The sequence below is a fragment of the Lepidochelys kempii genome, chromosome 8 (assembly GCF_965140285.1).
Source record: "Lepidochelys kempii isolate rLepKem1 chromosome 8, rLepKem1.hap1, whole genome shotgun sequence".
NCBI classification, from domain to species: Eukaryota; Metazoa; Chordata; order Testudines; family Cheloniidae; genus Lepidochelys; species Lepidochelys kempii.
Window position 1 is genome coordinate 78,791,463 of NC_136387.1, and position 20,770 is coordinate 78,812,232.

Below are 20,770 nucleotides of genomic sequence, written 5' to 3' on the forward strand. Positions count from 1 at the left end.
ATTTATGCTGCTATGCATAACACGTCTGCCTTTAAGCACAAGCTACTGCTTAGGCAGCCCCCAAACAGACTAAAATATTCTTGGGCCAAGTCTGATCTACCCCTCTGGCAGTCAGACAAAAAGAAAACAGAACTCTTCGTCTTCCTCCACCCCACCCCACCCCCCCTTTCTTTTTCTTTCTTTCCCACTTCTGTCTTCCTGCCTTCACGGGGGGACCCCAAAATTGTAAGATAAACTCTGCAATCTAGTAGTGTCAAGCAGTGTCTTTTGTTCATCTTGTATAGTTTATGGTTGATAAGTCCAGTGGTTGAAAGATGTGTTAAAAGGAGCATGATATCTTCATCTTCCAGTAACACTTCCAATTGTAGACAGTGGAAAAAAATTCTAAAATAAGGAAGGTGCACAGTTCTCATGGCAGACATCTCCTGTGGCCAATTTAATTGAAGTTAGCAGAACAACTTTCACAGTGCTCCGTTAACATGTGTGTGGCCTGGGAGCCTCTGACCCACTTTCATTCAAGGTGTGCCCTTCTGTTTGATGAACCCTGCAATTCAGAAGTAGCCACACCCCCTGGTTTGTTACATTTTAAAATTTGTGCCATTTTTGGTGAATGGTTCTGGGCCAAATGGTTTCACCACTCCCATTTTTGACTTTGATCATGAGACTCCCATTTTAGCGCAGCACTTGCTTGTTAGCACCTAGTCATGCAGATTATATCGGGCAATCAAGACATCACTGATCATTGAACAATTGGGATCTGAATTGTCTTTAGGTGCCTGGTGCTTCTAAGCATGAAATGTAATTTTTCAACCTGAACAAACAAGACTGAGAACATTAAATATACTGTGCCTGTTAATTTCACATTTGACTATCTATACATGAAACTTTTTGTATTTCTTACTCAACTACACAGGATGTAAGTTTGTGTTTCTGCTAATGTCACTGGTGTCTGGATGATTTAACAAGCTGTGATAGTGAAACCTTATGGCTAATAGTTTGAGTGTTTGTCTGATATCTGCATAATACATTGCCGATTTCTGCTTTCAGTTATATGGATGTAACATCCATTGCCTTCATTTCTTAACTCTTCATTTACATCGGTGGGCCTTGGATCCAGGTAACTTATTTGACCATTAGCTTATGGTCAAACAAATGCCCCTTTCTATAAGCCGTCATATATAATATAGGACTCCTGGGTTCTTGTCTCTGCTCTGCTCATGACTCACTGTGTAGCCTTAGACAAACTAGTCAGTTTACCAGTCAGTAAAATAGGGATCAAAATAACTCTCTCACTCTTAGAGGTGGTTTTAGGTTTAGTTCTTTAATGTTTGAGAAGTGTATGGAGAATGGGGGTTACCAAAATACAAAGTTGTTTTTAAAATAATAATAATAACTGTATCAAGTTAGAGCGTGTAGAAGTATATGCACCATACACTCTTCAATGCATGATAATCATGTACAGATACCGTTCCTATGTACCTGAATGTGTTGGATTACTTTAGGAAGTATAACCTCCTGGTTTGTATAAAAGTGTTGATGTAACTTGAAACAATGTACATGTTGGCATAATATCTTAACACTTCTCAAATTTGTTTCTTGGTTACCTGATGCTAGAGTAGATCTGTTGTCTCTTGATACCCCAGTGGATATGATATCAAATATAATTTAAATATTGGTAATGATATAGTTAATTGCTGTGAAAACAAGTGTGTCAATACTCAATTACTCACTTAACAAAATAAAATCAAAATAATTTCTTTGTAAATTGATTTACAGCATATACTTGTTTCTTAATGTGCATGATCCGTGGCCATGTTTCACAGGTATGAAGCTTGTTTATTGAAGGTCCTATTAATCATCAATAGACTAATATCTGTAGAATTACCTTACAAAGTCCAAGACAGACTTTCTAATTCAGATTATTTTCTGCTTAAACTCAAAGAAGAATTAAACAGTTACGCTAGCACAAAAGCGGTGAGTTGAACAAGCAGAGTGGTAAGAGGGTTGCAGGTGAAACTGCAACCTACTTTGCATTATTCATTGAGATTGTACCCACTCATCAATGCTTATAAAGAGTAAATGTGATCAGAGTTCTAGTTTGTGTATCACAACAGAAGAAAATGAGTGTGGAAGTTGTTGTCTTTTTTAAAGAAGCCACTAGAAAGTGAGCAGCAAAGAGCACTTAGATTAATGCAAAGACTTCATAATTTTTCTCCATTTTGTATTACAGCTTATTGTTCTAGTGCTCCGTTACAAATTATTATAAAACATTAGTGAAGTTGATTAAGATATTGTTCCCATTCCTTGTCAATAAAAAGGGTTTGTGTGTGTGGGCAGCGGGAGAAGGGGGAATGTAAAAATGAATAGTCTTTTGGGGAGTGGGTTGTTTGCTTTACACTAATATTTAACACTAAAAACATTTTTATTGGGTAGAGTTTATTAAAACATTTACTCTTAAACAGAACATTACTAGCATCTGTTGTGGGTACATGGAAGCCTTTTTGTGCTCTTCCTGAGTGACTCAATGATAAATCAATACCTTAATAAAAATCACTTTCTGTCAAAGACATATTAGTTCAATATGTGTGGCTGTGGACATCAGCTGCATCCATAGAAACAAACTGATAAGAGACTGAGTTTCACTATTGTAGAGAACATTATTATTTATTTACTGTTATAAGCCAGACTGTGGACATTGTACACTATTGATAACATGTTGCTGTTTGATGTCAAAAGATTTTGCCATATGCTTTCATTTTTTACTTAAGTAAGTTTTTGGGTGTGAGCATTTTTTGATCCTTAACTGAAGACATTGTAAAACATCTCATTCTTTTCATGCCAGTTATCTGAGTAGCACTACTTAGTGCTCTGTAATGGGTAATATGTCACAGTGTGGCCATGATTTCACTTCTAGGTTGTAGGCCTGTACCGATTATGTGGTTCAGCAGCAGTCAAGAAAGAGCTTCGAGAGGCGTTTGAGAGGGATAGCAAGGCTGTTACTCTCTGTGAAAACCAATACCCAGATATTAATGTGATAACAGGTAATGCACTTACTTTTGTTTTTAATATATAGCCATGAGAAATCTCTATCTAAATAAAGAAAATTATGCTTTAAAATGGTTCATTGGAGTGTCACTCAGACAATCCATTAGCTACACTTTGTTTTGCTGAACAAGAAAGGGAAGATGAATCCTAACTTTTCTCATGTAAAAATGAGATGTGCCAGTGATAGAGAAACAGTGTAATGAGTTGTGGATAGAGGTTGGAAGTGAATGGAGGTCTCTGTGGTATGCCAAACCTTTAAGACTATTTATTCTTTGTATTGTGATAGCTCCTAGGAGACCTAGTCGTGACCAGTACCCTATTGGGCTAGATGCTGTACAAACACAGAACAAAAACACAGTCCCTGCTCCAAATATCCTACAATCTTAAGAGAAGAGACAGCATGTGGATATAGCCAAATGGGAGAGTACAAAGAAACTTGTTTGATTTATGAGCTTAGGCCCCAGTCCTTGTGCTAATTTTACAAATTATTCCATTGACTTCAATGGGACTACTCACAGTACAGAAAGTTAAGCATGTCCATAAGGCCTTGTAGAATTGGGTCGTTAGAGCCAGGTCCTGCTCCCATTTAAGCCAATAGCAAAACTTCCATTGACTTGTGTGGGAACTAGATTAGTGAATAGTGCATAGAAATTCAAGGTGTGCAGTGGGAAATAATTAGCCATTAATCTGATCGTATGCATACTTTTTTGGGTCATTTATAGAAAATTAATTTGGGGCTCATTTTATCCAAAGTCTTATCTGTCTGTGTAGTTCATACTCCTGTGACTCAGTGGGATTTCTGGTAAGGGTTTGGAGAATTGAGACCATTTTTATGAAGAGAATCTTAGTTTGGATAGCCTTCTGGAATAAACCAAAAAATGTTTTGTGGTATACACTGTGCATTTCACCTGTAACATTTAGTAGTAGGAATCTTTGGCTTTTTAAAAGGCGGAATAATTTTATGACTAACGTTAGTTTACATAACAAATACTAATAATCTATTTTCAGGCTTCATGGTATAAATTGATGGCCTGCAGAAATTGGAATGGAGTTTTTCCTTCATATACATTCAGGGCTTGAAAATTTACTCAGCATGTGGTAGGCCAGGTGCAAATTTGCTGGGCCACAACACCCTCTGTCACTTGTAAAGAAATAACAGTTGTGTTATTTAATTGTTTGGTACTTTAATTTCCAACATATTGTCAGTCAACTTTCTATTTTATGCATATTTTAAAAAAGTAACTTACTGCTAAGGATGGGTGAGTAGAAGAAAAACTTTATCAGCAGATTTTATGCAATTAATTTTACTGTGTTTGCTAAATAATATCTTTGCAGAATAGAATTTGACCAACCCTATTTCCTGTAGCTACCTTGGCTAGTTTCATTGTTGGTTTTTGCCTTCTCCAGAAGCGTCAGTTACTGGCTACTCCCAGAGGCAGGATCCTGGATTTAAATATATATTCTTTACTTTGAAAGGTTGCACAATGAACACTCATCAAGCTCCTTTAAAATATTCTTTGATTTAACTTCTTTTAATAAATTCACAAGAAAAAGTGATGATAATTCTTAGGACCAGCTTCTTTCAGGACTTTGTTATGGTCCTGTGTTGCTCTTAATCATTGTAAACAAGCATTGGAAATGCAGATGACTGTTATTGCTTAGGTTTGTGAATTAACTCATAGAAACAAGAGTTTAATTATGTCAAACATCAGAAACCAACAGCTTAATAGTGAGCTGTAACTAAGTAATGGCCAAACAGATGTACTGCTAAGGCAAGTTTTGGCTCAATAAAAAATGGAAATAACATCTCGCACCTTAATATAAAGCCTCATGTACTATTAAACCTTCAGCATTTACAGAAACAATTCAGACACATGGGAGACTTATGAAACAGTTCACATCCACACCCAGGAAAAACTTGTAATATTTCTGGGGTTGCCAACCCTCCAGGAATGTCCTAGAGTCTCCAGGAATTAAAGATTAATCTTTAATTAAAGATTATGTCATGTGATGAAATTGCCAGGAATACGTCCAACCAAAATTGACAACCCTAAATATTTCACAGCATTCCAGTTACCTGTGCAACTTACTACTGCAAGTATTTCTTTTGATGTAAGCTCATGTTTGACCTGGGATAGTGCTAAGTGTAGAAAGAAAGCCCTGGTGTTGCAGCTGCACTAGTCTGGTCCTTCCAGCAAAATCCCACAATACTGTGGCTAAATAGAAAAGATCACTTTAATTTTGTAAAATTCATTGGTGCATGCTTTTGTTGTTCTTGATTGTTACACTACACCTGTTTGAGTGTGCAGGGTCTCCTGTACTCCTGTTTTGAACTACTGCAGCTTCTCAATGTTTTGCATTTGACTTTTTTTTTTATAAGGTACAAGGCATACAGTTTTGAGGTCTTTGTTTTTAAGCAAGAATCAGATATGTTTCTTTATACATTATAAAATGTATGCTGCTTTTGTTTCTAAAGAAGAAGCATATTTTAAGGAATCCCATTTTAAAAATTATTTCCTACAGCACCTCTTCAACTGTGCAGTTCTGAGCAGACTCACAAAGCACTGGTTCTCTAACAGTTGGCAGGGTTGCTGTGTGTCTCCGCACGCTAAACTGGTTATCTTCCGCATACTGTAGCCAGTTCTGTCACTGGTTACAATCTAAACAGTTCAGTCTTTGATGAGCCTCTAATGCCTACTGACATACCAGAGGCATCATGCATACTTTTCCATCCTGATTTGTAAGTATCTGTCAGTGCATATTTCACCTATGTTATCTCTTTGTTGCTGAAGAACAGTTTTCTTAATGTTTTACTGTAGTGTTTGCAACGCTAAGGCTGATGTGTATGATTAATACTTTTATAAGCCAAATCATGTGTTCCCTAAAATATGAATAATCATAAATCTTGGCTCTTTTGAAGACTAGTGCTTTATTTGGGCCCATATTGAAATTTGAGGGGTATTGTTGGTTTCAAAACATTATGCAGATATTTTCTTTTGAGAGTTCTCCAAAGCCTAAGAATGAAAATTTAATGATTTAAGTCTTGGCTGAGAAATGCTCTGGAGGTGGCACTGGCTTACACGCGATTAAATGCACTCGTGGCTCAAAATAAAATGGGCTGCCAGGTTTAGGAACAAGCCCAGCAGCAATGATGTTACGTCATGTCTATTTTCATCCATGTGACTTCACATCTGTGAGTTAAAGCATATAATACGGTTACCAGTTCAGTGGGTCAGGAAAATGAGAAATTAATGAAGTGGATGGTGGTTTCTGCTTGCTGTCTAAATTCGTTCTGTGTGGTGAGCGTTTGTGCGAAGGAGAATGCAGCAGTAAGCTGGTAGTCAGTAGAGCAAAGCTTGAGGTTAAAAAAAATAACTGCAGCCTCTTACAGGGCTAATTTAGCAAAGGGAACAGCAAAAGGATTGAGAGGTCAAAGGGCACTCCATGGCTCAAAACTATTCTGTTATTCAGGGAGTAAGCAAGAGAAAGTTATCTTGGGGGGTGGAGGTGAGGGGGAGAAGTTGGTCCCGTGACCATGGACACTATTACATGGAGCTCAACAGAGATGTTTTTAATAAATGGTTGAGTGTTCTCGCTATGTTATAAACTTCAACTTGTTTAGGACATTTTCCCTCTTCCTAGTTCCCATTGCAAAGTAATTCTGATCTCGGATTCCTCTTTGAAGAACAATTTGATCTGAAGCACAAAAGAAAAGGTTATAGAAAATTATTGCCTCTTGCTTCTTCTGCTTAATACCTAGAACCACAATGTACAACAAAATTCTGCCAAGTTTGTTACATAAATATCCCACACATGAAATATAGGCCTCTAAAATAAGGGGAAAGGAATGGAAATGTGGAATACGAGGCCATAGTAAGTCATTTAACAGGGAGTACTGTGATCAATCCATCCACTTAACTCTGGGCTGCATGATTTAACAGAGTAGTACAAAATTCAGAGAGAATATGGGCATAGGAAAACATGTATGGTATTTTTGTTTCCCCAATGGAACATTCATATTTTTGAAATGCACTGTAGACTGTTACCTGTTGTGTGGTGATCTCTAAAGACATGATGGTGAATCTTCATCATCTGCTTCTGAATACTCACTATATGTTACATGCCCCCTTGGTCTTAAGTTACACTAAATTAAAAAAAAAAATCTCCTGAGTTCTCTATTATAATGGGAGCCTGGTAGCACATGCTTCAGTCAAGATAACTATGTAGTCCCTTCTGTGTGTCCAAAATGTTAATTTTTGTGATGTCTGAAATTTCCTTTCTAGGACTTTTCCCCAAAGTGAAATTTTTTGTTAAATTTGCACAAAATCTCTTCAGCTGTTTCTGATTTGGGCATTAGTGGGAAAGAAAAGTACTTTGCACAGTGTACCAATAAACTATATATATTAGGGCTGTCGGTTGAATGCAGATAACTCACGCGATTAACTCAAAAAAATTAATAGCAATTAAAGAAATTAATCGCTATTAATTGCATTGTTAAACAATAGAATACCAATTGAAATTTATTAAATATTTGCAGATGTTTTTCTACATTATCAAATATATCAATTTCAATTACAACACAGAATACAAAGTGTACAGTACTCACTTTATCTTATTTTTATTACAAATATTTGCACTGTAAACATTATAAACAAAAGAAATAGTATTTTTCAGTTCACCTCATACAAGTCCCATAGTGCAGTTTTTTTAATCATGAAAGTGCAAGTTACAAATGTAGGGGGTTTTTTGGTTCCATAACTGCACTCAAAAACAAAACAATGTAAAACTTTAAAGCCTACAAGTCCAATCAGTCCTACTTCTTGTTCAGCCAATCGCTAAGAGAAACAAGTTTGTTTACATTTACGGGAGCTAATGCTGCCCACTTCTTAATTACAGTGTCACCTGAAAGTGAGAACAGGCATTTGCATGGCACTGTTGTAGCTGGCGTTGCAAGGTATTTGTGCCAGATGTGCCAAAGATTCATATGCCTCTTCATGCTTCAGCCAGAGGACATGCTTCCATGCTGATGATGCTCGTTAATTAAGTTTGTGACTGAACTCCTTGGGGGAGAATTATATGTCTCCAGCTCTATTTTACCCACATTCTGCCATATATTTAATGTTATAGCCATCTCAGATGATGATCCAACATGTTGTTTGTTTTAAGAACACTTTCACTGCAAATTTGACAAAATGCAAAGAAGATACCAATGTGAAATTTCTAAAGATAGCTACAGTACTCGATCCAAGGTTTAAGAATCTGAAGTGCCTTCCAAAATCTGAGAGGGATGAGGTGTGGAGCATGCTTTCAGAAGTCTTAAAAGAGCAACACACTGATGTGGAAACTACGGAACCCAAACGACCAAAAAAGAAAATCAACCTTCTGCTGGTGGCATCTGACTCAGATAATGAAAATGAACATGTGTGGGTCTGCACTGCTTTGCATTGTTATTGAGTAGGACCCGTCATCAGCATGGACGTGTGTCCTTTGGAATGGTGGTTGAAGCATCAAGGGACATATGAATCTTTAACGCATCTGGCACATAAATACCTTGCGACGCCAGCTACAACAGTGCCATGCAAATGCCTGTTCTCACTTTCAGGTGACATTGTAATTAAGAAGCAGGCAGTATTATCTTCCGTAAATGTAAACAAATTTGTTTGTCTGAGCAATTGGCTGAACAAGCAGTAAGACTGATTGGACTTGTAGGCTTTAAAGTTTTACATTTTTATTTTCGAATGCAGGGTTTTTTGTACATAATTCTACATTTGTAAGTTCAGCTTTCATGATAAAGAGATTGCACTACAGTACTTATATTAGGTGAATTGAAAAATCCTATTTCTTTTGTTTTTTACAGTGCAAATATTTGTAATAAATATAAAGTGAGCACTGTACGTTTTGTGTTCTGTGTTGTAACTGAAATCAATATATTTGAAAACGTATAAAACATCCAAAAATATTTAAATAAATGGTATTCTATTGTTTAACAGTGCAATTAATCGCGATTAATTTTTTTAATCACTTGACCGCCCATATGTATAATATATAATAAACCAACCTTGCTTTTTGAAGAGGGCCACAGCAATAAAAAAACTGTAATCTGAATCTTGAGATGGATCCTTGAAAAGACATGCCTTTACTAGATTGAAAGGAAGGGTAAAAAATATTATTTAAATATATGTTGGATTGAATACTGTGTACTGAGTGTGCATGATATAACATTTCTTTCAGTTGGGAAGTGTGCACTTAAACTTAGATGCACGTCTGAGCAATGCACACCCATTTAGCATGTCTGTAGGTAAGAGCCTGCTCTTGTTGATGTAAATTTTGAAATTCGCATTGGTTTCAACGGGAGCAGAACATGGCTTCAAGTGTGGACTGTTTGTCTCTAGAAGTTTATAATCTTCTCAAACTGAGAAGCTCCAGATTTTTTTTGTTTTCCTTTTTCCTCTGCCCTTACTTTCTTTCCTTATTTACTTATAGGCTTTAAAAACCTAGGAGAGTTAATGTTAAAAACTATTAATGCCCTGATAAAGTTATACAGCTAAAACTAGAACAAATCAGCTGTGCTTTCAACGGCAGTGTTAATTTGGCCATGTTGCAGTAATCAGAAAAGTAGGAGTAGGAAATAGTACATTTGTGTAATAGGGGTGAGTTAATGTTGCTCTTGGAATCTTAGGTCCCCATTTTCTGACTTGCTACAATTGTGACTGTTCTTTCCTAACATTATTTCAATGCAGTACATTTTCCTTTTTTCCTTTTCTTTCAAAGAAATAAGAACAAAGATTGATAATAGTTGTAATAGTTATATTTCACGTATGAAGACCATCTAAGGAGGAAAAATTAAATCTCTCCACTCTGTGTTTATGCAAAATTAATTTTTAACAAAATCTTTAGTGACAGTTTACTTGACAGCTGGCTCATAGGGCAAGCTTTGCACTGAGATTTGTAACAACTCTTGCTTTGTTAAAAAACACAAAAGTGATGGTATTTCTGTCATGGTTTGGGGAGTGATGTGTCCTGTGTTTGGCAGATACTTAAAATTATACCTCTCTATTTCCTGCTTCCAGCTCTATCATCCTAGATCGGGGTGGGCAAACTTTTTGGCTTGAGGGCCACATCTGGGAATAGAAATTGTATGGCGGGCCAAGAATGCTCACAAAATTTGGGATGGGGTGTGGTAGGGTTTAGGGCTCTGGTTGGGGGTGCAGGCTCTGGAGTGGAGCTAGAAATGCGGAATTTGGTGTGCAGAAGGAAGCTCCAGGCTGGAGCAGGAGAGTGGGGTTGGGGGGAGGCTCTGAGGTGGGGCTAGGGAGTTTGGGGTGTAGGAGGGTGCTCCGGGCTGGGACCGGGGCGTTCGGAGGACAGGAGGGGGATCAGGACTGGGACAGGGGATTGGGGTGTGGGAAGGGGTGCAGGCTCCAGCTGGGGGTGTGGGCTCTGGGGTGGGGCTCGGGATGAGGGGTTTGGGGTGCAGGAGGGTGCTCTGGGCTGGGATCGAGGGGTTGGGTTAGCATGCTGGGAGAGGCTCAGGGGTGCAGGCTTCAGGTGGCACTTATCTCAAGCGGCTCCTGGAAGAAGTGGCATGTCCCTTCTCTGGCTCCTATGCGGAGGTGTAGGCAGACATCTCTGTGCATGTCCAGCTCTGTCTGCAGGCATCGCCCCTACAGCTCCCATTGGCTGTGGTTCCTGGCCAACGGGAGCTGCGGGGGTGGTACTTGGGGCAGGTGTAGCATGCAGAGCGGATGCCCCTGGCTGCCCCTAAGCACAGGAGCTAGAGGGAGGGGGGGCATGCTGCTACTTCTGGGAGCTGCGTGGTGCGGCCCCTGACCCTGCTCCCTGCCTGGCACAAGGCAAGCCCGAGACCCCACTCCCCAACAGGAGCTTGAGGGCCGGATTAAAACGGCTGGCGGGCCAGATGCGGCCTGCGGGCCATAGTTTGTCCATCCCTGTATTAGATGCTGCCACGAACCAAAGTTAATTATGGTAATATTTTATGAAAAGGAGTTTTAGCTAAAATGAAATATCAGATTGTAATATGTTTAACTGAGCTTTATCTTAATTAAAGTGGTTATTTGCATGATACGCTGTGCTTGGACATTTTGTAGCAGAGATTGCCTTTTTTAATTTTAGTTTTTTTAAATGAGAGTAGTAAAAGAGGTAGGGCAGAGAGAGGTAAAAAGCTACACATCTTTAGGAGGTTTCCTTGTTTTCATAATACTGTGGTTTTTGCTTCTAGATATCTGGCCTATGTTTGTCGTTTCCAAGTGGCTATGATTAGTGCTCTTGTTTTTTCTGTAAGCAGTTGAAATAGTACTCAGTCTGAAGTATTAGCCAGGAGTTTAGACCTGTTTACAAAAATTTTCAAATGCTGAGGTTAACTCCCCGCACCCATTCCCCTGCTGCCCTTTTCCTTGATTCTATATTAGACAGATGGAGAGGCTCACAGAGGAGCAGGTATAGTGAAATGCTTCCTGGCTGTTGGCATCCCACAGAATCACATTTCTTTTCTCCTTTTCCTTCTCCCTTTGTACCCCAATCCTTTCCAAAATGAGCTTTATAAATGGTCATCTGCATGTCCCTCGTTCCAACATCTTAATGTTGGAACTGTAGCAGTAATTCTCTACTAGTTAGTGTTTTCTGGGATCAAGAAAATTTTCAGAGGTAGGTCCTTGCATTCACTGCTGCAAAAGTCTGTAATCTTGATACAGTCTTACGTTTAGTGAGAGTTGCAGGAGTTCTGCACTTCTTGGGCTTGGACATATAGTTGCCAAAGAGGTGATAGGTGGAAATGTCAATGAATGGGAATGGATGCTGTATCCATTTTATTCTGTGACCACTGATCTACTTGTTAACTAGTGCAGCAGCTGTAAATGCAACAGGTGGTTAGAAAGTGGGACGTTGGGTGGGGTTGATGTTTTTTGTTTTAGGGAACAGCTGCTCTTTTCTGCTTTGGATTCGTGTTAGTAGGCAGAGTATGGCCTTTATTGGTACTTGGTAATCAGGCACATTTTATAAACCAAAGTAAGAAACAATGAGATGAATAGGAAAGAAATTAATCACCAGGCACACATGAAGCCGTGTGTCACTAGACTTTGGCGTAGCAGAGAGATTTAGGTCATTCCTAGTTACTGTAGCTATCCCTTCCCTTTCCTGAGACAGCAGACATGTGGGAAGGCTACTGTCAGCTTCTTTTCTGCTCTTTCCCTACTTCTTGTAAATGGCAGGATCCTGGAGTTACATTCTCCAACTCACCCTTGAGAGAACTGTGGATGAGATCACTGATAGCATGCAGTTTCCATGCATGCATGTGCCCACCCATACAGGCATCTTTCCTTTGAGAAAAAAGAAAAGGAGTACTTGTGGCACCTTAGAGACTAACCAATTTATCTGAGCATAAGCTTTCGTGAGCTACAGCTCACTTCTTATCAGAGCTTATGCTCAAATAAATTGGTTAGTCTCTAAGGTGCCACAAGTACTCCTTTTCTTTTTGCGAATACAGACTAACACGGCTGTTACTCTGAAACCTTTCCTTTGAGAGTATCAGGCACCTGTCATATGTCAGGCATCCTCTGGTGCCTTCACCTGGATTAAAACACTGTCTGTGGGCCTCAGTATAAGTTAATGTAAATGCAAAATAGTTATTCGAGTAATCAAGAACTTTTATGTTATTTTCTCTTTTGGTATTTTGGGTCTGAATAATTCTAGACAGTAGTACTGCACTGCTTTTCTTCTGGAAGGACAGAGTCTTTTACAGAAGATGGTAGAACCACCAACGCAGAGGAGCTGGTGTAGTAAATAGCACTGTTGAGAGCCTAACAAAAGCTCTATTGCACTGTCATGCAGCAGAGCCAGCAAGTAGTGTGGAGCAGAACAAAAGGGTCTGGGGAAGAGCAAGAGAGCAATCTTAACCCAGTGGGGGCAGAGTCCCAATTTTGATGCACTTGTAGACTTGCACTGAACAGCAGTGAGAAGCATTATTTGTATGAATAATCCTGTATTGAGAGAACAATATCACTCTCATTCTGGGGCTGCTAGAGTTCTGTCATTAATGGGTGTATTTAAGGTGTTTTCAAATTTTTAATGTGTCCTGGACTATGAAAATGTCTGCGAAAGAGAGTTCTGATTCGAAATAAGGCAATTAATCTTCATTCTTGTGTGTGACTTTAATACTAGTATGAATTGCGTATGACAAGTTTTGGTGGAATGCATTTGTGACCTGTCAGAACTGGAGAGATTTTTATCATGGAGAAGTAATATGCTCTCATGTAGCAGTCATTACTGCACCTACTGTGCACAACACAGGCAGTTTCTAAAGTGCTCTGTATACTGGCACTGCAAAAATAGAGGAAGGATAGTTCAGTGGATGGGGACTGGCTTGGGAGACCTGGGTTAAATTCTTGATCTACCACAAACTTCCTGGGCAAATCACTGAGGGTATGTGTACACTGCAGCCACAGGCTATGTATGATTTAACCTAGCTAGCCACCTGGGTCATTACCCAGGGTTCTGGACTGGGTTGTACAGCCCATGCTGAAACCTGGGATGCTGCAGCTTCATCTATTCGGCATCTGTAAAATGGGGATAATAGTATTTTCCTACCTCTCAGGGATGTTTTGAAGATACATTCATTTAAAGATTGTGAAGAGCTTAGATACTACAAAAAGAAAAGGCGGACTTGTGGCACCTTAGAGACTAACAAATTTATTTGAGCATGAGCTTTCGTGAGCTACAGCTCACTTCTTATGCTCAAATAAATTGGTTAGTCTCTAAGGTGCCACAAGTCCGCCTTTTCTTTTTGCGAATACAGACTAACATGGCTGCTACTCTGAAACCTGTCATTAGATACTACAGTAAATATAAAAGAGAGAGGTCTGAAGTGGGTCTGAGGTAAGTCTAGTACTAATAGTGCTATAAGCATATTTGAAAAAGTTTCCAGAACCCCAAAATGTTACGAAGTAATGAAATAACGTCATTGGGCAATTACACTCCCAGTAATTCAAGCCCTTGGGAGCTCCCCAAATAATATGATTTTAGTCTATTCTTATTTCCCCTATGCAAATGTAAGATGTAGAAAACAGCCTGGCGAATTCTCTTGTGGGAGGAGTGCAGGTTATGTGCCTTACAACTCCCAAGAAATTCTGCAACGTGAGAGTCTTCAGTTTGTTAAATGCATCTGTTCCTGTGTCTCTTGTGAAGGTGTCCTCAAGGATTATCTAAGAGAGCTGCCCTCTCCCCTGATAACTAAGCAGCTCTATGAAGCAGTGTTAGATGCCATGGTGAAAAATCCCTTGAAAATGACAGCAAGCGGTTGTGAAAATGACCCAAGTGACTCTGAGCATACGGTGGCCCTTCTGGATTGTCTGCCAGATGTTGAAAAGGTGAGTACTACTGGCCAGCTAAAAACATAATAAATCGCCAGTTGCAGAAAGGGAAGGAACCCTTATTAGACTACACATAAATGCTGCTGAGTTCTTATACTTCCTATTTGTAACCCAAATACCCACTTGATAGATAACACTTTCAAGCTGTCTTTAACTTTAAGATCTGCATTGCTGGGTTTAATTTGTACTTTGTGTGATTTACCTCTTCCGGTGTACAAAACTGAATTAAAAATGGCATACAGGTATTTTTTAATATTGTGAAAACTCTGACTATGAGTTGTATTAAATTCCCAGAGCTCTTTTTGTTATCCTGGGTCTCCTGGCCAATGCTTACCTGAGTAATAGCATTCCTCTCCCCTAAACATATGTGATAGGGCTATAAGCTGCCATATGTTGTAGCGTAAGAGCTGCCGTGTTCCATCCAAGAGCATCAGTGCATCCTTGACAGGCAAAGTGAACCCTGTATATAGATTATGGAGTGCTGTGGGAGGATTCAGTCTGAAAGGCACTCTGTAAATCCCTCTTGCTGAATTATTATTATTAACAATAGTGCAATAAAACTTTAACCTTCAATGTTTAATTGAATGTTATAATAATGTTATAATAATGTTAATACATCTATTTATGCCAACATAATTTATGTTGGCATAAATAGATTTTACAAGAGCAAAAGTTAAAGGTTATTAACAGAAAAACTAAAGAATGCGAACTGACTTGATTAAGTTTAATGTGTTTACTGTAAATGGACAAGCAAATTGCTTCTAAGCAAAGTAGAACGTAGTAAATGTTTAACCTTTAGCCAGCAAATGTGCTTGTGTTAAGTGTTTTATTACCTTAATTTAAAAGATGAATTAATGTTCCTTTAAGAAATTTTTATTGACTTGATTGCCAGCTGTTTGCTGGTTTTTCACTTCTGTGTTGTAAAGTGCCCAGAGTTCAGGATGGATGCTTCAGTAATAAATAAAATGATCCCATAGACAGCAGCTAGTCTGCGCTGCAGAATTGAATGCTCATTCTCCATCGAGGAGGACTGCATTTGAGGTGGTGAAAGGAGCAGGTCCTGCTTCTGTGTTTGAACATCTTTTCTGTTCTTTGATAGTTCAACGACTGCTTAACTTCTTGGTCTTACCGTTTAACACATAACAGTACAGTGCCATTGCTTTCAGAGGTGCACATCCGATGGCAGGTGTGCCCAAACCGCAGCTTATGAGCCACGGGCGGCTCTTTCACAGTTAAAGTGCAGCTAACAGAGCCCCCCCACCTACCACACTGGAGGAGTCGGGGGGGGGGGAGCTTGTGGCTTCTTCTCTGCGGTGAGGTGGTGGGGCTTCAGCCCCATGGGGCATGACTGCCAGGGCTTGAGCCCTGAGATTCCCCTCCCCACGGGGCTGAAGCCTGAGCCTCGGTAGGCACATCTAACTCTCAAACTTCTGAAGATTATCATATGCAGCTCGGAGGGTTAGTAAGTTTGGCCACCCTATCCTATGACTATGTGATGTATTGCCTGAGGTACCATTCTCTCTTCCTGATGATATGTGTTCTTCAGGAGAGATTAAAGGAGCAGCCTTGAACATTTTGAGCAGATACTAACCCCTCATTGGGGTGTTTATGGGGTTGCACATTCATAAACAAAGCCCTTTTCTTCAAGGTTACAACTATTCCTAGAAGTTACCCTTCTAACTGAGGGGTGCGGTACAAAGGACTTGAGTGTCCATGGCTGACAATCCAGTAGTTTTAAAGAATACTCAATTCATGTAGGGCCAGATTTGGCCATCCATAACACCTGTTGAGTCGCATTGTATTCTTCTAGTCCCACTTTGTTTAGTGGAACTATCACTGGGGTAAGGAGCTAGACAATATGAGTAAAAGCACCAGAATCTAGTCCTTAATATTAAATGAAAGACACTTCCCCTTTGCAAAAGAATCCTTGTAAGCTAAGCATTTTGAATGCTGAAAAAGAGGTAATTCTAATAAGTCATTTCCACTTAAAGCAGACCTGGGTGGCCAGAAAACTGGATGGAGGTCAATTTTTATTTTTATCAAGCCAGACTGACTTCTTGTGTCCCTGCTGCTTCTTCAGTTTCTTTCCTTTCTCTGATGTCCTCTTTTCACTGTAAGAAAATCTATACACGTAGATCAGAGGTCAAGTAAGAGAAAAAATTTTTGCCCAAGACATCTGTTTTAACCAGCCTGCACTGTAATGGAGTCTAATACAACTTGATGTTCAGTGCTTAGATACTGCAGTGATTGTGTTATGGAAAAGCCTTAGATATGTAACAAATACCCTTGAAAATAGCGCTGTTGAGCAAGAGCCATAGCATGATAACGGACTGTATTTTTGCTGTATCTAGTTACCTGAAACTTAACTTTTTCATTTTAGGCAACCCTAAAGATGCTGCTGGATCACCTGAAATTGGTGGCATCTTATCATGAAGTAAATAAGATGACATGCCAGAATTTAGCTGTGTGTTTTGGGCCTGTCTTACTGAGCCAGAGGCAGGAGACCTCCAATCATAATAACAGAGTCTTTACAGATTCAGAAGAGCTTGCTAGTGCCCTGGACTTCAAAAAACACATAGAAGTTCTTCATTATTTGCTCCAGCTATGGCCAGGTAATAAAATTTATGAAATTAATTCTGTCTGATGAGAAAGCAATGTCAACAGATCCTAAAATATAACCAGATCTTTTACTGTGTGACTATAGAGTGTGGTTTACAGGGTATACAAATGGTATTGGGGCTCTTCTCAGTTATTGGTTAATATGTCACAACATACTAAAGAGACCACAGTAATTTTATTATCTATTGTATCCAACTGTTCTATCAAAATGTGTCATTCAGTGAGAGATCCTGTGCTTTGGTGATCTATCTACCAACTGAAAATGACAAGATTTTTAGTGTATTTTGTGTGTGGTTCTCAAGCAATTGTGATAAAAGATACAGAAATAGGCAAAAAACCCCACCTAGTGGCGGTGCTCCTACACACCACCTAACTCAGGTTTCTGATGTGTTTGGTCATTTTGCTGGCTTTGGCCTGAACAGGTATAGATGCTTTTGGTTTTATGGGTTCTTAACTTGCACAGACAGACCTGCTGAATTATTATTTGTATTACAATAGTGACTAGAAGCCCCAGTCAGAATTTGAGACTCCAGCTGTACAATTGTGTAACAGAAGGCTTTGGGAAAATAGGTAATGAGCCAATCTCTGAGAGGTGCAGGGCACCCATAACTCCCATTCACTTCGTTGTGGATTTCATGTGCTTAGCAGCTCTTGGGAACAGGCTCAAGTAGAAGGGAAGGGAAACGCTGATATTTTTTAATGAACCTGCCAGAATGCAAGTGAAGGACATAGTTCTGTTCGGATCTGTGCTTCAGAGGTGGAAGGATGCTGCTAACTTCTCATTTCCTAAGGCAGGGGTGGGCAAACTTTTTGGCCCGAGGGCCACATCAGGGTTCCAAAACTGTATGGAGGGCTGGTTAGGGAAGGCTGTGCCTCCCCAAACAGCCTGGCCACCGCCCCCTATCCGGCCCCTCCCACTTTCTGCCCCCTGACTGCCCCCCTCAGAACCCGTGACCCATCCAAACCCCCTACTCTTTGTCCCCTGAGCGCCCCTTCCCAGGACCCTCACCCCTAACTGCCCCCCCAGGACTCCACTCCCTGTCCCCTGACTGCCCCGACACCTATTCACACTCCTGCCCCCTGACAGGCCCCCCAGGACTCCCACACCTATCCAACCTATTGGATAGGTGTGGGAGTCTGGGGGGCCTGACAAGGTTCCCTGTCCTCTGACACCCCCTGCCCCAAACCTCTGCCCTATCCAACTGTCACCTGACTGCCCCCTGGAACCCCCTGCCTCTTATCCAACCCCCAGCCCCCTTACCATGCCACTCAGAGCAGCAAGTCTGGCAGCCGCGCCACCTGGCCGGAGCCAAACAAGCTGCCGCGCTGCTGTCCAGAGCGCTGCCCGTGCGGTGGCGTGGCTGCAGGGGAGGGGCCGGGGGACAGCCTCCCAGGCCAGGAGCTCAGGGGCCAGGCAGGACGGTCCCACGGACCGTAGTTTGCCCACCTCTGCCCTAAGGTGTTCAGGCACCTGATCAAAGCCCATTGTAGTCAGTGGAAAGACTTGCATTAACTACCATGGGTTTTAGATTAGGCCCCTTATGAATTATTTTTGTACTCTCTCTCCTGTTTAGTAGCTAGCTATTGAACTGGATCCTGCAGTAATCCAGAGTACCAGGCTCAGCTATTGCAGTCTCATGGTTGTAAACTGGAGTTTGAGAAGATTATTGTGGGGTTCTTTAGTATCTTTTTATAATAGTTAAATATTCCCTGGCCAACAGAATCCATCAGTCACCAAGAGATATGTAAGTGGGAGGAAGATGAAGGTCTGCTATATCTCTTGTTTCCTGATGTGAACGATCATTGAAGCCCACTTAGTTTCATAGTAATCTGATTTGTGACAGTGATCAGAAGTAATCTATTCCATTACCTACCTGCTTGTTAATATGTGTTTCTCAAATGTGCACAGAATTAAAATTTTTATTTTTGAGATTGCAGAGGTTAACTATAGTGATTTCATGAACTGTTTTTTCATCTGTTTTGCCTTTAGGACATACTAAAGCCTCTTGGGAAACTATTTGCTTTGCATTAAAGTATCCTTGAAACATAAACTACTTGATATGAGATTTAAACCAAATCCAAGTCACAGAGATTATTTAGTTTTAACTCAAACAGAAGAAATCCTTGTTCTTTCGTATAAGATTAACAGTAGATATATAGGAAATGTCTGAGGCTATGTTGTGGCATGTGTTTGGGATGGCAAGTGACTCAGGTATAAGTGAAGTATGAAGGCCATCATATATTCTGTATATGCCATTCTTATTACAGAAAATCTGTTTCAGAAATGTTTAAGAATAAATATTTGTGTATCCCTTTTCCAATAAATCCTTCATACCAAGAGTCAAAATACAGGACCGGGAAGGAGAGGAAAATCATAATTATTACAAAACCTAAAAAATTACCTAAAATAGTTTTCCCATACAACATAATATCACAATTGAATTTGAGGTTGATATCTATCATCTGCTTGGGATAAAGAATAAAAATGCTGTACCTTTTAGAAAACGGGGAATCTCCACTTTTCCAGTGATGGATAGCAGTTGTTCTCCAGCTCTTTCTATCTGCAGACAACTCACAGAGAGAGCTGCCCAGTTTCTCACTGGATGGTTCTGAAAGCATTTAATTCCAGAAACCACCAGGAAGGAATCCTGCAACTCAGGACTGTGTGAAGGAAAGAATTAAATATTTCTCTGGCAAGTTGTGTAAGAATAAATAAATAAAAGTTAATGGCCATTTGAAACCATTTTAAGTTTATGTTGAAACAGTTTGAAGTGTTTTTCCTGGAGGGGGAGATGGATTAGCAGGCAAAGTGCAGGTCAGGCATATGGGCACAATGAGTGCAGTCTGCAGTTTATTACATAATAACTGCATAAGTGGGAATAAAGGTGAACTTTATTAAAGGTAAACTTTCAAAAGTTTATTAATGTTTTTGTTTTTTAAGATCACAGATATATGTACTAATATATTTTGAAATAAAAGTATATGAAGTCCAAATTTTTAAATATTAATCTTGTAACTCCACCAGGTGTACCCTAGCTCCTTTTTTCTTGGGAGGAAGATCTCAAAGTGGGTGCTGCTTTATCTAGCTAGTAACTGTGGTTATTATCTTTGAGAGTCTTTAGAATGATTGAAGTCAGAGAATTGTTTGGGAAGATGTAATCTGTCTTTGGGTGGAGCTGTGAAATGCGGGGGTGGGGCGGTAGGATGAACAAACAAGTGGAGGGAAACACAGGAGTCTTCTGCAGGCTCATTTAATTACCACAGAAATGCCAAAGTTCTGAAGATACCATGGAGAAGTGTTTTTTAAAAGTACCCTAAGGTTTCCTGTGCTACATTAGATACTGATCAGCATACATCATATTGTGGGACAGACAGTGACTGAGCCTTCGGGCATACCTCTTCATCACTATCTCAAGCAATAACTTCCACCCTGGGAATATCACTAGTATCCATGCTGCTGCTGCCGCCAAAAATGCTTGGCACAAAATCACTGCACCGCATGCTAATGCCATTTTAAGGTCTACAACAGCTGCAGCAATCCCTCTGTCTGTGAGCACCTACTTACACTTTATATCCTGGCAATAGGAATGATGAGTTTGTTAGGAAATTGCGTAGAGGAAGAAAAACCCAGTATAAGTATGCAAACTCTCATCCATTTGGTTTGGGGTGTTTTGTTTTGGATATTGAAATGTCTAATGCCCACTGCCAGTCAGATATTCTCA

General features: G+C 39.9%; 1 protein-coding gene and 1 long non-coding RNA gene across 3 annotated transcripts in view; one reads left to right on the forward strand and one right to left on the reverse strand.

The window, feature by feature from the left end:
* SYDE2 (synapse defective Rho GTPase homolog 2) overlaps positions 1-20,770 on the forward strand; it is a 52,682-nt gene that overhangs the window by 28,880 nt on the left and 3,032 nt on the right. For both annotated transcript variants that reach the window (XM_073357195.2, XM_073357194.2), the window contains 3 exons: positions 2,915-3,041; positions 14,245-14,426; positions 16,810-17,041. In XM_073357195.2, coding sequence (XP_073213296.2) covers positions 2,915-3,041; positions 14,245-14,426; positions 16,810-17,041 — 541 coding nt within the window. The remainder of the gene's footprint in view (positions 1-2,914; positions 3,042-14,244; positions 14,427-16,809; positions 17,042-20,770) is intronic.
* Positions 6,327-19,689, reverse strand: LOC140916120 (uncharacterized). The gene is made up of 3 exons (XR_012160426.2): positions 19,543-19,689; positions 9,104-9,184; positions 6,327-6,741 (listed from the first exon to the last, which is right to left on the reverse strand). It is a non-coding gene; the product is annotated as an uncharacterized LOC140916120 (long non-coding RNA).